Source organism: Coffea arabica, chromosome 6e (genome assembly GCF_036785885.1).
Source record: "Coffea arabica cultivar ET-39 chromosome 6e, Coffea Arabica ET-39 HiFi, whole genome shotgun sequence".
NCBI lineage: Eukaryota > Viridiplantae > Streptophyta > Magnoliopsida > Gentianales > Rubiaceae > Coffea > Coffea arabica.
In genome coordinates, this window is record NC_092321.1 from 2,008,386 (window position 1) to 2,030,363 (window position 21,978).

At 36.3% G+C, this 21,978-nt stretch overlaps 3 protein-coding genes across 5 annotated transcripts; 1 reads left to right on the forward strand and 2 right to left on the reverse strand.

Annotated features, from left to right (window-relative positions):
* Positions 1-1,073: 1,073 nt before the first annotated feature.
* Positions 1,074-8,682, reverse strand: LOC140003723 (transcription factor MYB3R-5-like). 3 transcript variants are annotated; one of them, XM_072054297.1, is made up of 9 exons: positions 8,316-8,682; positions 7,703-7,882; positions 6,861-6,912; positions 6,448-6,505; positions 6,016-6,110; positions 5,787-5,890; positions 5,147-5,275; positions 3,284-4,358; positions 1,074-1,431 (listed from the first exon to the last, which is right to left on the reverse strand). In XM_072054297.1, exons 2-8 carry the CDS (start codon positions 7,879-7,881, stop codon positions 3,293-3,295), a joined length of 1,683 nt encoding a protein of 560 aa, XP_071910398.1. In that variant the 5' UTR covers position 7,882; positions 8,316-8,682; the 3' UTR covers positions 1,074-1,431; positions 3,284-3,292. The 3 variants fall into 3 exon arrangements, with proteins under 3 accessions (XP_071910398.1, XP_071910400.1, XP_071910399.1); XM_072054299.1 differs by lacking the exon at positions 1,074-1,431 and adding an exon at positions 1,865-1,988 and having other exon boundaries at positions 8,316-8,456; XM_072054298.1 differs by lacking the exon at positions 1,074-1,431 and adding an exon at positions 2,937-3,142 and having other exon boundaries at positions 8,316-8,456.
* A 5,529-nt stretch (positions 8,683-14,211) lies between these two features.
* LOC113697170 (kinesin-like protein KIN-10B) lies at positions 14,212-18,088 on the forward strand. The gene is made up of 10 exons (XM_027216654.2): positions 14,212-14,507; positions 14,624-14,792; positions 15,623-16,016; positions 16,109-16,314; positions 16,420-17,094; positions 17,176-17,222; positions 17,309-17,330; positions 17,462-17,524; positions 17,613-17,651; positions 17,757-18,088. Exons 1-10 carry the CDS (start codon positions 14,281-14,283, stop codon positions 17,799-17,801), a joined length of 1,887 nt encoding a protein of 628 aa, XP_027072455.2. The 5' UTR covers positions 14,212-14,280; the 3' UTR covers positions 17,802-18,088.
* Positions 18,089-18,761: 673 nt separating this feature from the next.
* LOC140009260 (metallothionein-like protein 1) lies at positions 18,762-19,950 on the reverse strand. Its single transcript, XM_072054300.1, has 3 exons — positions 19,791-19,950; positions 19,371-19,454; positions 18,762-19,238 (listed from the first exon to the last, which is right to left on the reverse strand). The coding sequence occupies exons 1-3, from the start codon at positions 19,853-19,855 to the stop codon at positions 19,145-19,147; spliced, it is 243 nt and encodes an 80-aa protein (XP_071910401.1). The 5' UTR covers positions 19,856-19,950; the 3' UTR covers positions 18,762-19,144.
* Positions 19,951-21,978: the final 2,028 nt, after the last annotated feature.

The following is a 21,978-nucleotide window of genomic DNA, read 5'->3' on the forward strand; positions in this document are numbered from 1 at the left end:
TCTACATATTTATTACTAGAACATAAAATTAATTCTTTTGAAAATGATTTCAAATATACTCAAAAAATTTATCACAAATTTCTTTTATTAGTTGCATACATATTTGTGTGCGTGCCTTGAGCACTAGTGTGCGTGACGTCTCAATAGAATGACGGTTCGATTGTTTGTTGCCATTTTGATTCCAATCCTTCAACTTACAAAAGAAAATGCGATAATTTTAGAAACTTCTCTCGAGATTTATGACTATTTTATTGGCCTTCCTCCAGGTTTCTAGAATTGTACTAACCTCTCTTGAAGTTTATTATCTTATATCATGTAGGTCCAATCAGCAATTAAAAAGTGATATTAGTAAAGAGAAAATAACATATTTTCATCATTACCCCCCATCTACTATATTGTTTAGTTAATCTACTATCAGCCCAAACATTAAATAAAATGTTAGAATTTGCTATTTATCATAAAGGATCAAATCACATATGGCATAAAAAAAGGTATATTATTATAAATATCTCATTTAATATAGGATCCAATTTTTTTCTTCATTTACAAACCTATTGTAAAACATGATCAATGACAAATATTCAAAAAATTTTGAAATTAAAACATTACAAATAGTGAACTTTAATACGATGAAAATCTCAACAACAAACCTTGATACGTTAAAAGAATATTTATGATGTTAAAATTTCCTCTCTATATTATTTCAATTGCAAATATTTTTTTATTATTTATTGTTAATCATGTTTGACAATGAGTATATGGCTAGAAAGAGTAATTTGAATATTGCATTAAGTGAAAAATATAGAATGATATACTTTTTTTTATGCTATATATGATTTGATCCCTAATGATAAATAACAAATTTTAATATTTTTCTTTAATTTGTGGATTAGTATTAAATTAACTAAATAATGTAGTAGATAAGGGACAATGATGAATCATGCTTTTTTTTTCCTCCTCTGATTGGATTTAAATGTTACAAAATAATCAACCTTAAGGGAGGTTAATGTAATTTCCAAAACTTAGAGGGAGGCTAGTGAAATAGTTAAAAACCTTAGGGGAGGTTTCTGAAATTATCCCAAAGAAGAATTGATCTTTATTGAAAAAGGGCACAACACAATTAAAATATAGAAGCTTTTTTTTTTCCCTTTCTAATGCCACCTTGTTAAGTGGGTTTCTGTACAAATCCATTGTACCTCGATTCATCTTTCACTAGTAACCAATAGGTAATCTACACGAAGGCCAAAACTTACGCCCTCTCGCATCGCTGCCACCAATTTTCTCCATGATCGCGAGACATCAAAAAAATCTGCACTCTGGATGGACATCTTACATTGTTCAATGAAGCCACCACCCTCAACAATCTATAAGCTACTCCTGAAAAGCTGCAGCCAAACAGCCAAATCTAACTTCGATTCTGACTTTTGCTTCCTAATGAACAAGGGAACCAAAGAATCAAACCTTAAAAGTAGAACGACGGCCAGTAAAATAGAGAGTGAAAACAGATAACAATAGCAATAGAAGCGGAAAAGGTGAGAAATGGTTAAGGAAGAAAAACATAAATAAGTAAAATCATAATCCACAATGCAGTCGGTGGAAGAGAGATTATTCAAGAAGGTTAGCTTCAAGAGAAGTACAATAACACTTGTAATTATATTAACAGCCGACATAATTGATAGGAAATGTCAAGAGGAATGACAACAGCCATATACAACATTAATTTTAGCTTCCTTCTTTTAAGTTCCAACCTGCTTACACGGTCAACACTTCTTGACGGTGGACAGGAATTCAATCGCATGATACTACTCCAATTACTGTTAGTATTTTTTTAGTGTTATCCACCTGAGCACTTAATAAACCACCTCAGCAACTCTTTTCTGGTGTTCACTTTAAGGTTCACAAATTTTAAGTCTTCCCTCCCTTTCTCCATGTGTGTGTCTGTGAGCAAGCTAGTCGGCATGCAACAAGAGGAAATTCAAAAGAGAATCCTATAAGAAGGCGAATGACTTTCAATTAATACACATGCACATTAAAAGGAAGAATAATAGACAGTAAGTCCCATGTTGAATAACAACTTTCCTTCTTTTTCCTATTTTTTCCCCCCAGATGTGTTCTTTCTTTCATACCGTATGGTTCATAGGTAAAAAGAGCTCATGACAAAGAACACTCCCTATAATATATAACTCCTCATAGTGTATGGAATGGCAAAAGATAGAGCAAATTTCCATTGAAGATATGTTAATATTTGACTCCGATAAGTTTTAAAAATATATGTACACATGGCTCAAATACAGAGGCTAAAAGAATAGGATAAGAAGGCAGTTGGATGAAGTGCTCAGATCAACAACATTCTCCATTTCCCATAGTTTCTTGGAAGTGTTTTATAAGTGACTCATGAAGCAGAAAAATTAAGACTAGCAAGACTTGGTCAAGTCTTTGAAGCACTCCCGGACAATAGGGTAGTAGGTTTAGTAATTCATAAACAATATCCTTTCGTGTGGCCTTGGTATACAAATTAAAGAGAAATTCACTTTATTCAAGTTAAAGTTGTACTATAGGAAACAAGATCAAAGAGTGGTAAAGTAGGCCCTGCCTTTCGTGCAATTCTTCTCCAGGGAAACAAGATCCTGATCTAGTGCCAACAACTTACACACTGAAGAGGTAGCAGATAAGAAATACTAGGAGGCAATCTAGTGTGCTCCAATAGAAGCAGTGAACACAAAAGGCAATGAATAGCACACACACATACCAACAACATGTACCCAATACTAGTTGAATTCTGATCAAACAAACAAAGTAGTGTATCAAGGTTTAACTGCTTCTTGTTGGAACCTCTGCATGCAAGATGACCATTTCCCACATATTAAATACAAGAGCACCCTTTATCTATATATTGTCCCTTGTTAACCATATCCAGGTTATATGATTTTTACAGATTTGATTCAAGTTCTATGCCTGGCTTATAAAGAAAAACAAGCGCTCCAGTATCATTTAGATCCCAAATTCATCCTATTTCAATCAATTAGCAATGTGCTTGTTGAACTGCTTAAATCTATCAAAAAGAACATTTAACCACGGATTGTCAATATTGATAGGTTCAATAGTTCTCATTCTTGCTTCAGAACAGGATAACAGGTATTATCTGCAGGATAAGACATGAATTATAGGCTGTAAAAGAACAGAATAATAGGAGACATACAAGCACTTTGACGAGAGAAAGAAAAGAAAATTTATATGCATGTGTTCAAGTATAAACAAATAAGCAGCTCATGAAGGCACTTACAGTCATGTTCTATGTCACCCCCATCTTTGCTGTCTCTAAATTATTTTTGGCTGGAGAAACCTCTTTAATGGTTGGACTATGATGATTTGTGTTGTTGTCACATTGCTCCTCGTTGAATACAAACTTAAGCTGCTTCTCGACGGACTTTAATACAGTAGTTCGTTTGGATCTTAACCGATATGGTGGAGATGCATTAAATGATTTAGCATTGCAATGTCCATTGGTGTCATTGTGAGAACTTTCATGGAAACTTCTATCTTGCAACTCAGATCTCTGGAAAGTACTATTTTGCTTACTCTCATCAGATACAAGAAGTCTATCCTTGATACTTTCTTCGTCCTTCCCAACTTTATGTGATGGTGTTGATAAATGATGTTCAGTCTTTCTCTTTCTTAAAATAGAAGGAGTGTTTGGGAAACTTTGAGCAGCAATTTTCAGTATAGATTCTGGCGTTTGCAGGTACAGGCTACCACTGCTCACACTAGGTGGAGTGAAAATACCAATAGGTGACAGTTTTGGACTACTCTCAGAATACTGGTGACCATTTTGAAGATCCGAATCCAGTGGAACATAGTTTTCTAGTAGTGGTGGCTCATAGTACAAGGTACCGTATTCTGGAATTTGAGAGCTCATTGGTGTCTCTATCACTCTATATTGATAGATTTCATCACTAGTTCTGCTTTTGTCAAACATGGCATCTATGTTTGGATCAATCTGGCCAGGGTTTATCTGAAAAGACTCTTCCTCATATCTAACCACTTCAGAATCAGTAGAATTGTTGTGAAAAACACTAGTTGAAGCACCAATGTCTGGGACTGAGGCGGCAATATCTTCTTGATCCTTACCAACTACTTCCACTTTATGGCCATCTGTGATTTCTGATGAAGCTAAAGCTATTGCGTCTGATCCATTGTGTGACCTACCAATGACATTAGCGGATGACAACCCACTAATGTCTGTAGAACCATTTTGAAGACCATTCTTAGCAACTGGGGGAAGGTTCCCTGTGGCCAAATAGAAATCTAGCTTTTTCTTCAGAGAACTATTCCAGTGATTCTTGATTGCATTATCGGTCCTGCCAAATCATAAAAGGCACAGCATATATAAAACACTAAGCATGATATCATCGTAATTCCAGCATTCGCACCTAATTTGCTTAAAGCTGGGTGAAATCAGAACATTTACCCCTAAACTGAGATATTTTCTTTTGTTGCTTCTAAAGTGTCCCTGCTACTACCCGAAAGCAGGAAACAGAACATAGATAGTGTCTGTAATATATCATCTCTATTGTCATAGAAACAAACCAGAACTAAATATCTCTTTCTCTTTACTTTGATTTTTTCTTTTTTTTTTTGGGGGGGGGGGGGGGGCATTGTTGCCGGAGGGGTTGTCAGGTTCATCAACCTATTAAGCTTCTAAGTCAACAAAATGGAACTTGTATCTAATTCAATCTGAACAAACATTCACCCAGATTTTAGAAAAGCACGAGGCAGAATTGGTAGAGTAACAGCTCACTTTCCTGTCAAGAGTGTCCACATCTTTATGTGGCTATAAAAACTGATAATTAAGTTTAGAACATCAGACTGTAAAAGAAGCAGCTAGAAGTAATTTAATATACAAATAACATCCTAGTCTTGGTCGATGAAGAGACAGGTATTACAACAAGAATAGATTTGGTCTAGACAGTGGACTACATCCTGCATCAATCAAACATCTGGTTATTATTGCTATAACCATTATCTATAATATTATTATAGTCATAAACTGTATCATAAGGACAGCTTGAGAAGACCTACTGACTCAAGTGAATGCAGCACCAAATTCAGACACTGTCTACTGAATGTTTGCAATCAAGGAATATACCTGCCAGGTAGAACCTTAGCAATTTCAGCCCATTTGTTCCCATGAACCCGATGAGCATTCATGAGAGCTAGTTCCTCTTCCAATGCCCAGGCATCCTTCTTTATGCCAGGATTCAGATGATTGTGCCACCTAAACATTTTGAAAGCAATAAATTACATCCACAGAAATAAACAAAGTAATAGAACGTTAAGCTAATTGAAAATTTTAGAAGACTAAAATGACTTGATGAGATATGAAGAGGGAAAATAGTTGGTGCTCAGAAAATTAAAAACGGTATACAAATTAAATATGTAACCATAAATGTCTATTGTGCTTCAAATAGGCAGACAAAATCTCATACATGTACATGAAAATACCTACTTTGAATGATTTTACATGTGCATTCGGAGCACAGATTTTAGAGTAATGTATTAAGTCCCAAAATCCTGAAAACACAACACATGAAAACTGCTGTAGTATGAATAACATACAGACTAGATCAATCAATGCCAACACTCACAACTACCTAAAACCATTCTAGGACTGCAAAATTTTTGAAGTTCTCAAATATGCACTTCACCAATAGTTGAACAAGAATTTAACTTCTACCAATTTGCAGATTAAACCCAAAAACGAATACATACTGTATTTATAGTGTTACCTTTCGCGGCACTGCTTCCCTATTCGACCAGGCAAAGACTTTGCTATGACCGACCATTTTGTAGGCCCATATTTTGCTACTAGTTCAACAATTTTTTCGTCTTCCTGTTAGCCAAATAACAGGAGGAGCTCAATCAATAGGGGTAATTATCAACATAAAAACAATTCTGACTCAAGCCTAGAGACGCATGAGAAAAATGGAGGACATAAGAAACCAGAAGCCAACCTACCTCCTGAGTCCATGGTCCCTTAACAAGTTCAGGATTTAGAACTTTTTGCCATCTGTGCAAGCACTGCACTTCTGATCTATCCGGAAAGAATTCGGCTGCACAAATGGCAATATGAAAATTAAAAGAAATCTTTTGTACATTGTTGTTTTAGAACATATGCAACTGCAATCCATATAGATATCTGAACAACTTCCTATCCAAAATCTTATGTTAATCTATAGAAACACCTGTTAAAATCTTTAGCTTGACAATCACTACAGGTGTATTATTTTCTTCTAAATGTATTGGTTGACAATTCCTATCACAACCTATATTCATGCGATGCTCTAGTCCCAGAACGTAAAATAACAGATTCTCAGAATGGTGCCCATCAAATTACTGCCACTGGGGATCAAACAACAATAAGATGCACCGTGATGCAAAAATGAATACCTATTTTCTTCCAACACTTCCCCTTGAAAGCTGCAACAGCTCTTTTCAGTGTATCATCCTAGTAACACATTTCCAAAACTTTTATTAACCCAAAATGAAAAACCGAAAATGAAGAATCAAGCTGCATATTCCAACTGAAATTTGAGCTACGACAAAAATTTGTATCTGGCAACAGATAGAAAATCATGTGATTTGAACAATAAAAAAATAGATAAATTGCAAGAAGATAACTATAATAATAAAAAGACAATTACTTGATTGTTCACCCAATTGACTTCAGTCCCCAGAACATAACAATTGGTAATTTTTTAAAATTCTAGATCCAGCTTAAACTGGCTGCTAATATTGTATGACTAAAGACTGCCTCTCACTTTTGTGGTCCGTCTCAGAAATTAATTGCAGAAATTGCTCACCTCCTCTGGTGTCCAGCCTCCTTTCGCTCTCCTAATTGGCCCCGTTGTCCTCCTACAAGTCAATATGCACATCATTATGTTAACATGGTTTAGTGCACTTTGATGCATTAAAGATGCAAAAGATAAAGATTAAGCCAAGCAAGTGTAAAATCTTACAGTAACTACCAATCTCTTGATATCACACCAAATCCAGAAGGTTCCAAATAGAGAACAGACAAAATGGATATCATTTGACTGACCACTGAAGACAGCAGTCATTTTAGCAGTCTTCCCTATCCCTAGATTGGCTTCCAATTTCCTAAACCTGTATCCTAAGACACTCTCACTTCGCATTTTCAGCACAACACCACAAACTATCCTTTTTTTCATCAATGGCCTAGATTAACTTCCATTGTTGCTCTAATGAGAGCATCAAGTGTCTACATTATTTTCCAACACAATATGCTTTGGCACATTACTACCAGTTCCAGTTAGGAATGAATCTTCAGAAATTTCAGAGTTTATGAGTAAATCATTGTGGTCAATCTGAAATTCCACTTTCTTCCCCTCCTCCTCTAAAATTATGGAACCACTTGCTGCTCCTGAGGACCAAACTCATAAGGTCACATATGCCGATTAATCTTCATGTATAATGTCCAACTTACGAAGTATTTTCTTCTAAGAGACAATAGACCTATATGTATGATAGTTCATCCCTACCAAACACCAAAATCCACCCAAATAACATGTATCCTGAAGTAAATTACATATCTTAATGGGGTGATTACAGTGAAGCTTGACATTTTGATTAGGATACATTCAGTCAAAATCTTGAAAGTAAAAGGTACTAATAGAATGAATACCGATGAGATGGAGATGTAGCTGTCGGGCTTCCAATCCCGGGCGATTTCAGCGTGACACTGCCACTGGTTTCAGAAACAGACGAACTCGAAGCAGCTGCTGACTGCTTATTCTCCAGACAATAACCCTCTGTTTTCACCTCTGTCATCTCCTTCAGATCATCACCTCCAGAGCCCAACATCCTAAAGCACGTTTAAAAGATCCAAGAAAAGAAAAGAGGATAAAAGTCCTAATCCACAAACAAAAGCTAGTTAAACTCGCACAAAAAGCAAAGCCCTTTAAACTAATCTCAGGAATTCGCCAGAAAGGGACAAACCCACGTCAGCATAAACCCTAAAAACCCCAATTAAAATAGATAGTCGTAATCCATTCAATTACCAATGAAATTAAACTAAAACCAGATCTCGTGAATCAATATCAGATCAAAATATGATTAAGAAACCTCCATCAGACACTGCAACACTGAATTACTAAAACACTTGCAGCTTTGGCATATCAAACAGATAACAACAATCGATAAAAATTAAAATACATCGCAGTAGTCTAATCAACGGAAAGCATAGTTAAACCTATCGCAAAGCAGTTGAATTTTCCAGAAAAAATTTCAAGAATCACCTCTATACTAGAGAAATGGCGGGAATTCAACTCCAGCTCATCGGACACTTAAAACTCAGAAAGAGAAGAATTCAGTTTAGAGAGAGAGAAGAAGAAGAAGATTGAAGCTTTCGTTTCGCAAGAAAACCTTGCCCGTTGAACAATAAAGAAAGAGAGAGATAGAGAACGTATATATCCCTATTATTTATAATTTTGTACATAACGAATATCACCGACGGTGCCGTTTACTGGCCGTTAAATTTTGTTGGTCTAGGGGCTGCGGAGTTGGGGAACTTCGCATCAGGTTATGACGGCGGTTAACGGTTTCACGTGAACGTTGGGGAACGAAGTTTGAACCTCAAACGGCACACTTGCCCTTGTGTAGGTTATTGGGTTAAATGTGGGACGTGCTTAGAGGAGTTAATGGTTCCCGGGTAATTCTGGACCGTCTGATTACGATATTGATTGTTTAGGGGTTCTGCACTTCTGGGCTTGTCTTTACATGCCAAAATATATATAGAAATGGGTACGTACGTAATACAGATTGAGTTTGAGAGAGATTTGGATGGGGTAAAATTTCACAATGAAGTATGTTTTGTCATCAATGTCTAAAAACATTCTTCGTGGCCACTTAGGCATCATTGAAGTGGATCATGACTTTGCCAGGGGTTGAGATTTATTGATTGGTTTTATATCGGATGGTGAGAAATTTAGTTAAGAGTAGGATACATGGGAGGTGATGGGCGTGAGATACACTTGAAACCCGTCTAGAATTGATTATGATAAGTATAGACAAAAATTAAGGAGCTTTGAACCAAGGAATGAAGGGATTAAGATTAAATTCTTTATTTTGTATTTTGATAGAGTTTTGGAGGGAATCAACAGCTTTTTATACCACAGAGTCTTGGTGACAGCCGGAAATTGCCATTTGAGCATATTTCATGCATTAAAACGCAAAAAAAAAAAAAAAAAAAACACCTGCAGAATAGGAAGGGGTTTGGAGTCGAGGCCTCGAGTTCGATTATGATTAGTGTCAATAAATAAGCCACCTAAATTCTAATGACAATCAGTTTTTTATATATTTTTTAGAGAAAAGATCAATGATTTCATTCATTTAAATTTTGCCAGGTTTGTTCATTGCTCTAAGCAGTCACAAACAGTTTTATTTCATGTTATAACACTATAAATGCTAGCTGCTCCTCCAATTGCTATATGTTATATGTTATACTAGGGATGATGCTGAATCAAGTAACTCAACTCGAGCTCGGGAGTTAGTTGATCAATAACTCGATTCGAAATCATTTTGATCGATTTCGAACTTGAGTTTGAGCCACTCGTTTGAGCTCAAACTCCAATATTTTGTACTAAAAAACACGATGAATTTAATGGAGTTTTTTATAATATATATTTTGATTTTTTATATATAATATTATGAAATGTTAATAATATTCTTTATTTAAAATTATATATAAATATATTAATTTTTATTACATGAGCTTGATTATATTCGAATAGGCTCAATTACACTCGAATAAACTCAATTGATCTTGATTTGACTCGATTAGATTTAATTAAACTTAATCTCGAGTTCGGGTAAGGTAAATTGAAGAACTTGACTTCTAAAAACTCAACAAACTCGAACTCGAGTTCGAAATCAATTATTTTACCTCAAGTAGTGCACTATTCAAGTTTGATTTGACTCGAATGCATCCCTGTGTTATACTTCTGAGTACATGTACATATATTTAAATGAATTTTTGCCAGATTGGGGGTGAATATATTTAATGTTATTTTTTTAACACAGGCTAAGTTCACGCCGATTTGATAATGTACATATATGTACACAGTATACATGAGATGTATGCATACAGATTTGAGCTCAAAAGAACCCGCTATAATCCCAAAGCTAACAACTTTTTTCAAAGAGAGAGAGGGGAAAAAAAAGGAAGAATAAATGGTCCGACTACTCAAAACAAACACTTATAAATACCTAGAATCAAACATTTAAGGTAGTTATCCCACATCGAGTGTTGGGGGGGGGTTTGGGTTAGTTTATAAATCTCCTAAAGAACCTCAAGAGTTGCCGGCTTTTGTGATTTCCTCGGGGTTTAGGTTTGTAAAATGATCAAAAGTCATCCTGGTTTTGGTAAAAAAGACAATTGCCTGTCCGGGGTTAGTGAGGTCTCTTTAGGTCTTAGTAGCAGCTGCCCTGCTTAAGGTAGTTATCCCATATCGAGTGTTTGGGGGGGGGGGTTTGGGTTAGTTTATAAGTCTCATGAGAAATCTCAAGAGTTGCCGGCTTTTGTGATTTGCTCGGGGTTTAGGTTTGTAAAATGATCAAAAGTCATCATGGCTTTGGTAAAAAAGACACAAGCAACAGGGGGATTGGTGATCATGCACTCAGCCAAAAAAGGCCGTGAATTTTTCTAGTATTTTAACTCACAGCTAGGAATGCAGTGGATTCCCTTATCCTATTGTCCAAACATTTCCCCGGCCCGCTCCGCTTCCTCACAAGTCACAAGACAAAAAGTATACAATAAAATAAAGGGTTATTATCACTTTAACCCCTTAACGTTTAGTGCTATTATCAATTTCCCCCTTAACATTATTTTTTAGTCACTTTACCCCCAAGATTAACAGTCAAACTTAACGGAGTTTGTTAATTAAAGTAAAAAGACATGTTAAACCCTTAAAATTATTATCATTTTACCCCCATAAATATAGTTTCATTATCAATTTACCCCCTGGAGTTATTTTTTAGACAATTTATTCTACCATTAAACTAACTTAGCAAGTTAAAAAACATAAAAAAAATACCCTCCTCTTTGTATAATAAAAATAATAAAAAATTTAGAATGACTCTTCTCCTTTTTAGTATCAAGAAAAAGTCAGAGTATTAATTTCTTTCTTCTTGGCAATCTTATAAATATTGAAAAAAATTAAAAAGATGGAGAGGGGGAGGGGGAGAGAGAGTGCTCAATTCTTTTTTGTAAAAATTACAAATAAGAAAGAAGGGAAAATCGCCATTTTAGTCCTTGAACTATTTTACTTATGCCAATTTCATCCCTTAATGTTTTTTTAGCCTAATTTAGTCCTTCAACTTAAATTTATTGTCCAATTAAATCCTTTTACGGTGGTGCCACCCACTAAACCTTTTCCGACATGAAAAAACGCTACCTAACCAAGGGCAAGAATGGAAGTACAAGTCATGTCCTACGTTAAAATAAAGAAATATGAAAAATTTTCATCTAATGGGGTAAAACAAAAATTTTACACTAAATTGGGGAGAAAAACAAAAATCTGCAAAAGAAGTGGCTGGAATCCGGCAAACTAGTTATCTGCTGGTTAACGGAATCACCATGGTGATTCATGAAACTACACTCTTTCGTGATAACCAGCAGATAACAGAATCACCAAACGAGAAAAATCCCACAACGAAGGCGAGAAAATAGCACCGCCTGGGAAGGGGCTTTCGTGACTCTGGGTCTTCCAGCAATCCTTCCTCCTCAATCACGTCACACTCTTTCCACAGTTTTTGCCCCTTATGGCTAGGGTGCCTATTCCCACCCGATCCGCCGTCGTTTGGGTTGATCTTCATCGATCCAGGCTTGAGGGAGCCGGAGAAGCGGCTGGTAGACGACTCCCTGGAGTGACGGCCGACGGAGAAGTGAGAGTGGGGTGGCGAGCCCGCCGAATCCACCCATCCAAACCTGCAAAAAATGGGTTCAACGTCCCAACAATTCTACCATCATCCTCCGTCACCTCATTAAATTTGACACTGCCCTTTCCCTCCGCCCAACAATCCTTACAGTCTCCTCAAATTCCTCGAATTCTCAGGGAACGGTCACCTCTTCTGCCCTCTAATCCTCTCCCTCCTCCTTTACCCTCTCTCGACCACCGCCAACCGTTTTCTCCTCGACCTGTTTTTAGGAGCACTTCTGGACATCCTCCTCATTGGCCGCCTCAAACATCTCATCCGCCGCCCCCGACCCATCTCCAACAAAAACATGTTTGTGTCTTTTGCCGTCGACCACTGGTCTTTTCCTTCTGGCCATAGTTCTCGAGTTTCCTTTATTGCCCTTTCCTAATTGCTGCATTGTTTTTTTCCAGAGGATTCATTAATTGGGGTAAAATCTTGTGTGATTGTCATAAAAACAGCTCATTTGTGGGATATTTTTGTGAGCAGCTTTTTTGCTCAATATGCACTCTACATTGTGTGTAGTTCTTTGCTCAATATGTTTTCTAGATTGCATTTTGTCGAAAAAGTCGGAAAAGTGTTTGATGAAATGCTTAAAAGAATTGTAGTTTCATGAATCACCATGGTTTTCTGGGTATGCGAACACTAGACAGGCTAGACTTGCTAAGGAGGCATTTCAAGTTTTTCAACCCCTATTTGATGGAAGGTAGATAGACGACTTGAACGAATTTCTTTAGAACTTTTGATGATACTGGTGATGGTCCTGGAGAGAACTTTTGATGATCTCTATTTTCTATCCCAATTTGGTCGGAATTTTGTTTTTCTCCCCTTTTTAGTTTTTTGGGTTCTAGCTTTGGCCCTTGCTTTGTAATTCCTGGATTGCCCTTAATTGGATGGTGATTTTGTGCCGGAAAAATTGTAATTGGTGGTGCGTTCCTGAAAGGATTTAATTGGACAATAAATTTAAGTTGAAAGATTAAATTAGGCTAAAAAAACATTGAGGGATGAAATTGGCATAAGTAAAATAGTTCAAGGACTAAAATGGCGATTTTCCCTAAGAAAGAATTAAATACTTTTATTATTTTAAAATTATTTCACTTTTTTGTTTACCACTAAATTCCAATTCTAATCTCGACAACTTTAGAGTAATACGATAATGTTAGACTTTTCTTTATTTTCTTTTTTTTTGCAAAATCTAATTTTTTGCCTCCTTCTTTCCTATCTATTTTTCTTTTCCTACTATTAATAAATGTGAAAAAAAGAAAATTGAGAAAATTTTTTTATTTTATATTTTTCGATCTTTTAAAGTGAAAAAAAGGAAGAATAACCATTCCAAATTTTTTATTTTTAATTATATATGAAATATATTTAAAATTTTTTGACCATACTAGTTAGATTAACGATGAGGTAAAATGCTTAGAAAATAATGTTAGGAACTAAAGTGATTGTATCACTATAATCTAAATGAATAAAGTGATAATAACAATGTAGCAATGCTATAAAATAAAAAGGGTATTTTTGTCCAAAATTTCTTAACATGTTAAGTTGAATTACTCATGGGAGTAAAGTGACTAAAAGATAACGTTAGGGCGTAAACTGATAATAGTAATATAGTTTAAGGGTGTAAAGTGATAATAACCCTAAAATAAATGTATAATTAGTACAAATGTAATTAATAATTTAATATAAATATATTAGCATAACTAATTAATAATTTATATTAATATAAATATATAATTATTAGTATAATTAATAATATTAATTATATTACATATAAATAATCTAATACCCATATCTAATAATATTAAATATGTTATAATCTAATATCCATATATATATATATATGTGGGTGACGTGACTGAGGTATATATATATATATATTTTTCAAAAACGATAATTATTGTATAATCTAATTTCTCATACATTAGGGGGAGGGGGCGGACCTAAAGAAGCTTAGAAATAATCCGAAGGGGACTGAACCACTACCACAGGAAACCCCCCCTCCCCCCCGGGGCGCCCCCCCAACAAACACATCCACCACACCCTGCACCTGGGGCCATTCGCCCCAATCAACCCTGCTGGCAAGTGGGGGACAAGCAGGTGGCCCAATCCTTATTTCGAGCTCAGAAGCCCAAGAAATTCAAAATTTTGAATGCACAGCCTCCATAATAAGATATAACGGTCTCCCTAATTTTGCTTCATCAATCAAGAAAATTTCGTCATTTTCTCCAACTTCTCCAGATCCATCAATTCTCTTCCGTTTCATCCCCTGTTTTTGATCCAATTCCAATGGCAACTCAAATTGGGCCCTTAAATACGCCTGGAAAAGATGGAAAATTATCAGCTTCCCATTCCAGTTCGGTATCCAAGGTCAGAGTCGTCATAAGAGTTAGACCCTTCCTTCCCCGAGAAATTTCGGAAAAAAATGGCGATGCCGTGTCCTGCATTTCCGTTCTTGACTCAGAACTGAAGTCTTGTGATGAAGTCACTGTGCACCTCAAAGATCAAGAAACTAGGCAAGTCCAAAAAAATACGTTTTACATTTTTTCCCCCTTCCTTTTTGGAGGTGTTAGTTATTTTTGGACCTTTCTATTTAGTTGATTGAAGTGCTATCTTCTGTTGGAGGATATAGTCGGAACGAGTGCTTCAAATTGGATGCCTTTTTCGGGCAAGAAGACAACAACATTAGTAAAATTTTTCAGGAAGAAGTGAAGCCGTTGATTTCAGGTATTTTTAAGGGCTGCAACGCCACTGTCTTCGCATATGGTGCTACGGGGAGTGGAAAAACTTACACTATGCAGGTTTAATATTTTCTCTGGACACTTTATTTTCATTACCAGAATTCTGCCCCCGAGGGACTTTTTAAGATCTTTGTTTTTTCAGCCCCATTAAGAATTCAGTTTGAAGAATTTGTTGAATGTATGGAACTTAGCATTACTACTGCTACTGTATTTGCTCAAAAGACGAAACTTGATTTTACCTATAAAATTTGTTAACGAATGCTGTAATTAATGAGCTTTCGCTTGTATGTAAACAATCTGACTCATGTTGAACAGTAGAGAAGATTGGTTGCCCGCACATCATGTTGGCACTGCTTTTTCATTTTTCTTCGTTCTTCCCTTTTTAGTTTCGTTTCATTGTTTTGCGTTATTCATTTAGCTTTTGGAGTTTTTATGTTTGACTTGAACACCTGATAAGTGATAAGAGCAGAAGCAGTACTCTAACCTTGATCTGGTTAAAAGGAAACACAGTATCCTAACTGTCGTGCAAGTATCTTTTTCAACAGCCTCCTCATATTCAGGTTGTGGCTACACAGATTTAGTCCTTTCCTGATCCCTTGAATTCCTCAACAATTGTGGCTACATAGGTTGTGGCTAATTGAGCTTGTAGGACGAGTTTGTGTTTTGCATTGCACACAGTCTTATTTTAATTCCCATCTACCTTATTATGGAAAATATGTGTTTGCCTTAAGGATAACTGCTTCGACTGTTGTAACATATAAAGCAGCATTCTTGCTTTGTTTGAGTGGAAAGAAAGGGATAAACTTGTCATATATCATACATTAAGTCAATGAAAGGTTCCCTTTCTACTCTTTATATGCATAAGTGTAAATTAATTGATGACATTGCAGGGGAGTGAGGAGTCGCCAGGTCTGATGCCGCTTGCTGTGGCCACCATTCTCTCTATGTGCCACAGCACAGAAAGTAGAGTAAAAATCTCATACTATGAGATCTACATGGACAAATGCTATGATCTTTTGGAACTAAAAGAAAAGGAAATTGCAATATTGGATGACAAAGATGGACAAATTCATCTTAGGGGATTAGCTCAAGTTCAAGTGAACTCAATATCTGAATTCCATCAGGTGTTTTCTTGTGCAATTCAGAGGCGTAAGGTTGGGCAGACAAGCCTCAATGATGTTTCTAGTAGAAGTCACGGTGTGCTGGTGATATCAGTTTCGACCCCTTGTGATGATGATAGTGGCAAATCTGTGGATGGCAAGCTAAACCTGATTGATTTAGCAGGTTTTTTTTTTTTTTAATCATTGCTGTGTCTAATAGCGTCAGATAACTGTCCGTCAAATTCAAAGGCAAACTGAATTTCTTTATTGATTCAGGAAATGAGGATAACAAAAAGACATGCAATGAAGGAATTCGTCTCTATGAAAGTGCCAAGATCAACCAGTCGCTTTTTGCACTTTCCAATGTTATCTATGCACTAAACAACAATAAACCCCGAATACCCTACAGAGAAAACAGATTGACACGGATACTGCAGGATTCTCTCGGAGGAACAAGTCGTGCTTTGATGGTTGCTTGCCTGGTAAGTTCTGTTGTTTTGAGTACTAATGCAAGGTTCGATGGAAGTTTGTACAGCTCTTTGCCTTTTTCCTTTTTCCTTTTTCTTATCTTTTTTTCCGCTGCTCAGAATCCAGGAGAGTATCAAGAATCAGTTCGCACAGTTACTTTGGCCTCCAGGTCACGTCACATATCCAATTTTGTATCTTCAGCTCAGAAAAAAGATGCTCCAAGGGTCAGCATGGAGGCAAAGCTTCGTGAGTGGCTGGAATCTAAGAGCAAGACAAAGAATGCTCAAATGATCGGTGGATATGGATCTCCGGTAACCATAAAAAGTCCAACTTCTGTGAGCTCTCTAAAAAAGCCAAAAACAGGTTGGAGTTCTGCAAAACCAAGGATTGATAGCAACCGGGGTGCTTCAACTTCTGTGGCTCACAGAAATTTATTTAATCATGGAGGTCCTGTAGATCCAGGGAAGGAGGTAAACATGAAACTACTTTCTCCAATTGGTTATTGCACAGATGAACCTGCAATTAGAGAGCAGAAGATGGCAACAAGCAAATGTTCTACAGGACCATCCCCTGTTAGTGCTAAAACTAAATCACCACAAAGTCCCTTGAGGAAAGTCCTTTCTCCAATAGACTCCAATATAAAAGCTGACGACATAATTTCAGAAGACCAACCTCTTGTTTCTTCTGACCTGAAAACTCCCAAAACACCTTTTATTCATAATGGTGGTAATGACCAGTTTGAGGGCACTGGAAACCCCCTTGAAAAATTCCATACTCGAAGTACTAACTTGAAGGTATGCGTGCACATTGTATCATGCTTATAGGTATTTTATCTCTAACTTCAAGTTTGATCCTTTCCGTTCTATCAATGACAGGGCACTCTGGTTCAAGAATATATCGAGTTCTTAAACACAGCAACCAGGTAATTTTTTCCCCTGGCCTAGAATTTTCCGTTTCCATTCTCAGCGTTCCGCAGACTTAATAACAACTGCGCTTGCTTCTTGTCAGGGAAGAGCTACTTGAGCTAAAGGTAGAGCAAATTGAGGAAAGGATCATATTTTTTATTCAGAAATAATCTTTCTTTTTTTTTTTTTTTGGAAGAATAGGAAATAGTCATTTTGCCATTTAAGTTTTACATAGCCTTTTTGCTTTCTTAAATAGGGAATCGGGCAGAAGATGGCGGAGTACATTACTGACCTTAGGGAGACGAGTCCTTTAAAATCAGTAAGGAATTTTCGAGCATAATGTCAATAAAGTTCCCTGCCCAACAAAAACAATTGAATGCTTAACATTGTCCCTGTGACTGTTACAGCTGAACGATTTGGAGAAATTAGGCCTTTCATCAAAGCAGGTATGGGATAAACATTTGGAATAACTGCTAGGAGTATATTGTCCTGTGAGTAAAATTACGTGCGGAAGATGCACTGTTTCATACTTATTTTCTGGATCTGTATAGGTACACAATATGTTCAGCAGAGCTGCAAGAGGTGTTTTAGGATAAGCTTGTATGAAACCAAGTCACGAAATCATGAAGAGGATAACTTACAAATTTCAGCCAGCATCATAACCATTGTAACAGTTATATATATACTCATTTAATAGTCCTGTTCTTAACCTAATTTCGGCATTTGAACTGTAGCATACGAAATTTAATTTCATGGTTTGTATTAACCTTTTATTATTGTCTTCTGGGATGGGCGACAGCAGCAGATTTCATGGCACTGAACTAACACTACCAATTCCATGGTCTATCACCTTTAATTTTAATATGAAGAAGACTTTAGATTTTTTTCAGTTCCATGGCCGTCCGATTCGTCTTCTCCTGTGGGAAAATGTCGGTAGATGACCGGTTGCGGATGAACTACACCTGCTGCTTTTGGTAATTTCTCCTTTTTTTCGTCAAAAATTTTTTTTTTTTATGAACAAAACGTTCAAGGGATTTTGACCATAAGTCTTTGATAAGAACACTTGCTCACAACACATCTTTCACAGTCAAAGGATTATCCACTTAATAAATTACTCACACCACATTTTTTACAAGTATTAAATGATTCACCTACGCAACTCTCATCTCTCTCATATTTGACAAAAAAAAATTCGAACACAAAATTTTTTTGACCAAAAAGATCACTTATCCCTTCAAACAAACCTTTTAAGATCTTTTTCACCAATTTAGCCGGTAAATTAATCGAGAAAATTTGACCAACTATTTTGGATTTTTAAAGGTAAAAGACACAATTTTTCTCCCAAGAAAAATCAAACTTTCAAGGTTGATCCGTATCCTATTGCGAGGTTAATCCGTATTTTAACCAAACTTCATAGAAAGTAAATGCAATTAACAAAAAAAAAATCATTAACTCGAGCGTTTCTATGAATCAGACAGATTGCCGATTTCAAAGTCGGTGTGCGAGACGCAACACACATACATCTACAAAGCACAGGAAGATCTATTGAACACTGGTTAACATACAAAACAAAAGAGTTTTCATTAGGCTTTGATCATACTCAAAAACTCCCTTCCTGACCACCAACATACAGACAAGCAGAGGAACAAACAGTACCAGCAACGCACAGGTTACTGCCTTAAAATTAATACACACAGAAGAAGGGACACCCAAAGCAACCACTGGGAATCCATGGCCACTTTATTACAGGAGACTCCCGTGACCCATCATCATCATAAAGATCAGATGATGATAGGATGACAGAAGATATTATACTACTACTACTACTACTACTACGTCCCCCCGACAGATGCTGACAAACCGACAACCGACACGCTAAAACATTTCTAGTGATTATTATTTAGTCATCATCTCTGCTTGTTTTGTTAAAAACACCGCCTCATTTGCAGTTGCAGGGATTGCACTTGCAGTCAGGTCCGCACTTGCAACCTCCGTTCTCAGCTGCAGCCTCCTCACCGGCCCCTTCCAAGTATCTATCACAGCCCATGCCAAAGTAAAAGACATATCAAGTCAGATTTCAGATCCGATTTCAAAGGTGCCGCCTAATAGAAAATTAGTGGTAATAAATTGAAATAATTTTGATAAAAGAATATAGCGACACGTACGTCGTCTTGGGTGGTGCAACACCGAGAATGAGAGTTTCAGCGGCGGTGTTCTCGGTGTAGCTCAACTCGGGGTACATCTTGCATCTGCAATCATCATTTGACACCATCACGAAATCAGTCCGCACAAAAAAGAAGACAATTAACTGACTCCAGATTTTAATTTAAAGACAGCAGCTAGATAGATACACTACCCACAGGACGCCCTGATTTATGGTTTAGACGAAAAATTTTCCACCACCGTCAAAGATAATAAAAAAACAGATTTAATTTTTTTAAAAAAAATTCAAATTTACAAGCGATAGATCCTACACGAGAAAACCGGTCGAGGCTATTGATCCGGAATTTTAACCCGAGAAAGAAAAAAATGCATGCACGCACGTCCAAGGCAATTGCTTGAAGGAAGAAAAGTAAGAAAGTTACCCGCCACAGCCGCCGCTGCACTTGCAGCCAGCGCCACAGCCACAGTTTCCTCCGCAGCACGACATTCTTTTTTGTTTCTTAGTAAAAGAGACTGGGAGATTATTACGGGAACCGAGAAAAGAGAAAAAAAACAAGTAATCCTTCAATGCAGAAGAACAAAGGAGCCATGACAAAAATTTATAGTGGAGGAGTGGAAGTAAGGGGATGGATGGACCGTCCACGTGGTATGATATCATGATGGTTATCCCCATGAAAGTCGGTCGGTCCCCCCCGGGGGGGGGGTTCCGGCATCAGGTCACCTTGCTTCCACGTATCTGTCGTTTTCTATGGTTCTAATCCATCTCCGCTCTCAGGGTCTCATCAACGTCCAAACAAGTTGTACAGTCCCTACTCTCAAAAGATGATTAAAGGAATATAAAAAAAAAAAAAAAGAAAGAAAGAAAGGCCACCAAATTATTGCTATTAAACAGTAAACGGATTAGACGAAATGCAACCAGGACGAGGGCAAATTATTACGCTAGTGTGTTCTGGAAGTGCACGTACTCCACAAAAAAATATCCCTCCTCGCCGTCAAACAATTTCGGTTGGATTGATTGTTGTTTTTATAAAATTACGATCTCCTTTTATCCTTTTTGTTTTCGATTTTCTGGTGTTAAATTTGAGGATGGCGGCTCAAAACAAACTACTCACATTGATAGGTTTGATTTTTTTTAGGAAATTTTAAAAAATCAGTTAACTTTATTTAAAAAATAAATAAATCTAACTTACTAAATTTCTAAAATGACTTACATTAAATAGAGTATGACTAAATAGTTTTACATTAAATAAATTAGATTACACTCAATAATAACCTATATTAAATAATATATTTTTAAAAAATTATAAATTAATTATATTTTTTAATTAAAAAGTGAAACCACGAGTGTTTGGTAATTGGACAGACAGTAGGACTGCAGGGTTGCAAACGAACCGAGCCGCTCGAGTCGAAATTGAGCTCGAACTCGAACTCAAAATATTAAATTCGTTAGCTCGCGAGTTCGAGTATATATATATATATATTTTTTTTTTAAGTATATATTTTTTTTATTTTTTTATTTTAAGTATATATATATTATATTTTTGTAATTTTAAGAGTTAAATTACATATATATCCTTAATATTTTATTATTTATTAAAAAAATATTATTTTTTATTTTTTAAAAAATAAAATAATTATTTTTTATTTTTTTCGAGCTCAAACTCGAGTTTAAAATTGTTAGTTCGTCGAAATCGAACTCAAACTTCAATGAAATTATGTCGAGATTCGACTCGATTATGCTAAAACTCGACTCGGCTTGACTCGTTTACCGCCCTATGATTGATTGGTGTATGCTAATGGCGAGTACAATAAATGAATGAAGCAACAAATCTCCGCCACACAATTTTGAAATGTCGTCTGCTCATGTACTTGCTAAGGACCATAGTGTTGTTAGATGTTACTAGTTGACATCTGTATTGCCAATTCAAATTGAACCTATCTGCTCCGATATGACCCAACGTAATTGTAAATTTTATTAATTTCGTCCATCTTTTTGCCTTGGTGGTAGACTTTTTTGTTGCTATCATAATTCTGTCCACGATCCCGGTTGTTCTAGAGCCTTATCTGTACCTAGCATGACACTACAATAATCCTACAATAATTCTTCTAAGATATCATAATAATGTGACAGTAGTAAAATTTTATTGATTTCGTCCACTTTGCTTGGTGGTAGACATTTTCGTTGCTATCATAATTGTTCTAAAGCCTGATCATAATTTGAAGCGGGTCAAAGATCAGTTTGTCTACGAAGGAAACAAATGTACTTATCTGATTCTGACCAACTGCAGTTCGGCAATGGAAGTTTAATTTAAGTTAATGAAAGTTTCCTTTTTTTCTCCACGAAAGCACAGGGAATGAAGGAGAAACATCTGTCATCAGTGTAGAACATACACTCCAGTCAAAGGATAAAAAAAATAATAATCTGATCCTTAATTTGCAGCAGCAAAACGAAGCGAAATTGGAGAAAAATTGATCTTCTCTTCTATTCCTACAACCACCTGAACTCTTCCACTCGATTGTCTTGTGCTTCCGTACGTAATTATCTTTTTACTACCAAACACATTAGACCATTAAGGCAGCGATGAAGGGGAAAAAAATACATTAGACCAT